This window comes from Corvus brachyrhynchos, unplaced genomic scaffold, assembly GCF_000691975.1.
Source record: "Corvus brachyrhynchos isolate BGI_N302 unplaced genomic scaffold, ASM69197v1 scaffold245, whole genome shotgun sequence".
Classification (NCBI taxonomy): domain Eukaryota; kingdom Metazoa; phylum Chordata; class Aves; order Passeriformes; family Corvidae; genus Corvus; species Corvus brachyrhynchos.
Window position 1 is genome coordinate 4,648,162 of NW_008238988.1, and position 3,481 is coordinate 4,651,642.

Genomic DNA, 3,481 nt, shown 5'->3' on the forward strand with positions numbered 1-3,481 from the left:
GCGGCCGCGACGTCCCGAAGAGGACAGGGAGGGGACCGTTGCCGCGGGGCCAGCGCGGATACAAAAAGAAAGGCACTGCCGCTTTATTACTGAATATTTGACTTCACAGCCTCACTCATGCAACTGTTGGGTTTGGTTTTTTTTGTTGTTGGTTTTTTTTTTTTCTTTCTATAAATAACTTTTATTTCTTTTAGGATTCAAGCTTTGTTTTTTTGTTTTTTTGTTTTTTTTCCCTTTTAAGCTTCTTTCCCTGGAGCTCTGCTGCCCGCACTCAGCACCGGCAGCCAGAGCCAGGCAGCACTTCCCGAACGCAACTGAAGCCACTTTTTTGTTGTTTTTACTCAAGAAACAAAACAAGAAACAGCAAACACAACTAAGTCGTTATTAACCTCTACACTGTCAATGGAAAATAAGCTTTTTTTTTTTTTTAAACAACAAAAGGAAAAAACAATTGAATTATTTGGTGGTTGTTAATAACAGACATTATCATGGTTCCCAGCCATAGCAAGTTAATAGGTAAAATATCCAAAATAATCTCTCTGAACAATCAGAAAACCTCTGTGTCCATAGTCAGCAAAGGAATAAATAGAATTTCAGCTCTGTAAATACACTGGAGTCTCCCTGAGGGAGGCTCCTGCTACGGTGGTTCCGCTCACACCTCACAAGCTGGGGGTGCTCGGGCCTGACCCAGGTCCCCAGAGTCAACCCCGCTTCGCCTTCACCTCCTCACACCTCTTCCCAACCTCCCTGGCCTTCAGGTTTTCCCTTCTCCACCCTCCCCATCACCCCCCCCAACCTCCTGTCTGCCGGGAAGCAGGACACCAAGGAACAGCAAACATTGAACGTTGCATTTGGCACTTGGGTTTTTGTATATATATATGTATTTTTTTTTTTTTAGAAAAACAACTTAAAAACGCTGCATGACAAAAGGATTCACACATCTCCCAGCCCTGCCCATGATCCAGCTCCCCCTCAGCCCCCAGCCCTGCTCCCTCCAACCCTGGCAGACATTGCTGCCCATGTCCTCACAGCCCATTTTGGGAATACTGCTGCAACCCATCACCTCAATTAATTGATCTTACATTTGTTATTATTCCATCAGAGGACTTGGAGCAGCACTCGGGGACCGGTGGGAGCATCGCTGCAGCTCTGAGCACTGCCAGGTCAGAGTCACCAATTTAACACCAAATTCAGCTCCCGTTATAAAAAGCAGCAGTGGGTGAGGGGCAGCCCAGCCACTGCCATCCCCATCTCCTGCCTGGCACACGGTTAATCAAAGAAAACAGGGCTGTGCAGCTGCATTTTGGTGCCCTATGTTGCTTGGGGTTTTTTTGGGGGCTCCTTCATCCCTCGTTGGCCACGCTGGAAAAGCCCCTTATGGGTGGATTTGGGCAGGCTGGGCCAGATGTGTGGAGCCAGGATGCAGCAGCTTCCTGGTGCCTGCACAGGCAAGGCAAGAGACACGGAACCTCTCCCAGCGTCCCCCAATTCCCAGACTCCCCCCAGGACCCTCCTCTGGGCGAGATGCCCCCAACTCCATCCCACAGCCCGATCCAACCGGGGCGCAGGAATGGGCACCCGCTGACCCTCCGCTGCCCTGAGCACAACGCTGCCTCCACACTGCGGCTCTCTTGGCTAAACTGAAAGGAAATTTTGGGGTTATTTTATTATTTCTATTTCAATCTGGGCTCGCCGGGTCAGTCCATGCCCAAACGCGGTGAAACTCGAGAGACCCCGAGGCCCTGGGCAGGGCAGGCAAATCCTCCCCAAAGGGTTTTTGGTCACACAGCCCCGTGTGCTGTTCCGTGCTCCTTGGTATCCTCCTCCAGGAACAGGGTTTGCCCACGGTGCTCCAGTGAACCCTCTGTTGTCAGCACTCTCCTCCTCCTCCGCGTCCCCCCCAACCTCCCCATGCTGCTTCATCATCGTCGCTGAGATTTTTTTGCCGTCTTTTTCCCCCCCTAGCATGGATGTAATAAATGACAACACAAATCCAAGTCTAATGGTATGTTCACAAGGACAATCTACACATTCACAAAATTAAAACAGGAGAGAGAGAGAGAGAGAGAGAGAGAGAGGAGAGGAGAGAGGAGAAAGGATGCAAGCTATCGCTGAGGCTCCCTCAAGCCCCGACCTCGCCGCTGGACCCGCAGCAGTTGTTGTCCCGGCCAGCGTCCCCGTGGCGACGCCTTCTAGATCGTGGAGGTTCTGTCGACACCATCTGCAAGCGGGAAGGGAGAATTAGGAGCAGCCGCAGTGAGCACTGGTACCCCCCAAGCTGGGGATTTGGGGGATGGACCCCCCAGAGCACCCCCAACCCACAGCCCCCACGGCGAGGTGGTGTTGGGGCCACCCCCACAGCCTCCCATCTCCCCAAGGGGTGCAGAAGGTTTTGGGGTGTCAGTGCTCTGCTGGTCCCTCTGTGCCACCGACTGTCCCCACCCCACAGCAGCTCCCGAGTCACTGTCCCAACACCAGTCCAGGCCCTCTGCCACAACCCCACAACTGCTTTTCCAGCAGTGTGGGGTTCTGGGCAGCCTGGACTTGTCACAAGGTAGATGACAATCTGGGACTCCCCTACAGCGGGACAAGTTCACGTACCCCTGACCAGGACTCAGGGGACAGGGACAGAGCTGGTCCCAGGGGCTGCCTTGCCCACAGTTCACCCAGCCCTGCAACACCTGCACCGCAGAGGATGCAAAATTTTCCTCCATCTGAGGATCATGGAAAGAGAAAAAGCCCCAGGAGTCCTTTCTGTCTCCCCAGAGCCCGTTCCCAGCATCCCATGACAGCAGGGATGTATCCAGCCACAGCCCAATCCCAGGAGTGAGGGGTCCATGACTCACCCCAAAACCTCACAACTGACCCTGGTACCAGCAGCCCCCTGTCCCCACCCCCCAGGGGCAGCACTTCCAACCCTCCAGCCCTGATCCCACCCCCCATTCCCCATCCCAAACCCCATCCCCGGGATGGAGAGTGGTGGGAGGCAGCTCCCAGAGTGGCTCTGGAACAGAGAATTCCCTGTTACCACCTGGGGCACCACAGCCACCTCCCTCCTCAAAACAAAAAACAAACAGGTTTGTTACGCCTTTTTTTTTTTTTTCTCCCCTGAAAGGTTTATTTTTTTAAGAGCTATTTATAGCACGACCGGTTTGGAGAGGCTCGGGGAATGCGACCTGGAAAAAATAACTTGGAGGAACAGTACCCTGCAGAGGAACAAGACAGCTAAGCCTCGGCTGGGCACACGCTGGAGAAACGCTTCGGGTGACAGAAGTGTCCTTGTTTTCCCAGCCAGGGATGCTGCCAGGGCCCTGCTGCTTCCCACAGTCCTTGTTCTCGTGTTCCTCTCCCCGGGAAGGGCTCTTGCATCCGCAGGAAGCCTGGTGGCACTTGTCCTCCCTGAGGGCTCCTGGTGGCAGTCGTCCTCTCCGAGGGCTCCTGTCCTCAACCACCCGTCACAGTCCAGGAGTTCCGCCGCGCG

The 3,481-nt window shown here is 54.0% G+C and overlaps 1 protein-coding gene across 2 annotated transcripts in view; it reads right to left on the reverse strand.

The window, feature by feature from the left end:
• Positions 1-423: 423 nt before the first annotated feature.
• Positions 424-3,481, reverse strand: part of SAMD4A (sterile alpha motif domain containing 4A) — a 99,151-nt gene continuing 96,093 nt past the window's right edge. For both annotated transcript variants that reach the window (XM_008637308.2, XM_008637307.2), the window contains one exon: positions 424-2,221. In XM_008637308.2, the coding sequence (XP_008635530.1) occupies positions 2,193-2,221 (29 nt within the window). In that variant the 3' untranslated portion in view covers positions 424-2,192. The remainder of the gene's footprint in view (positions 2,222-3,481) is intronic.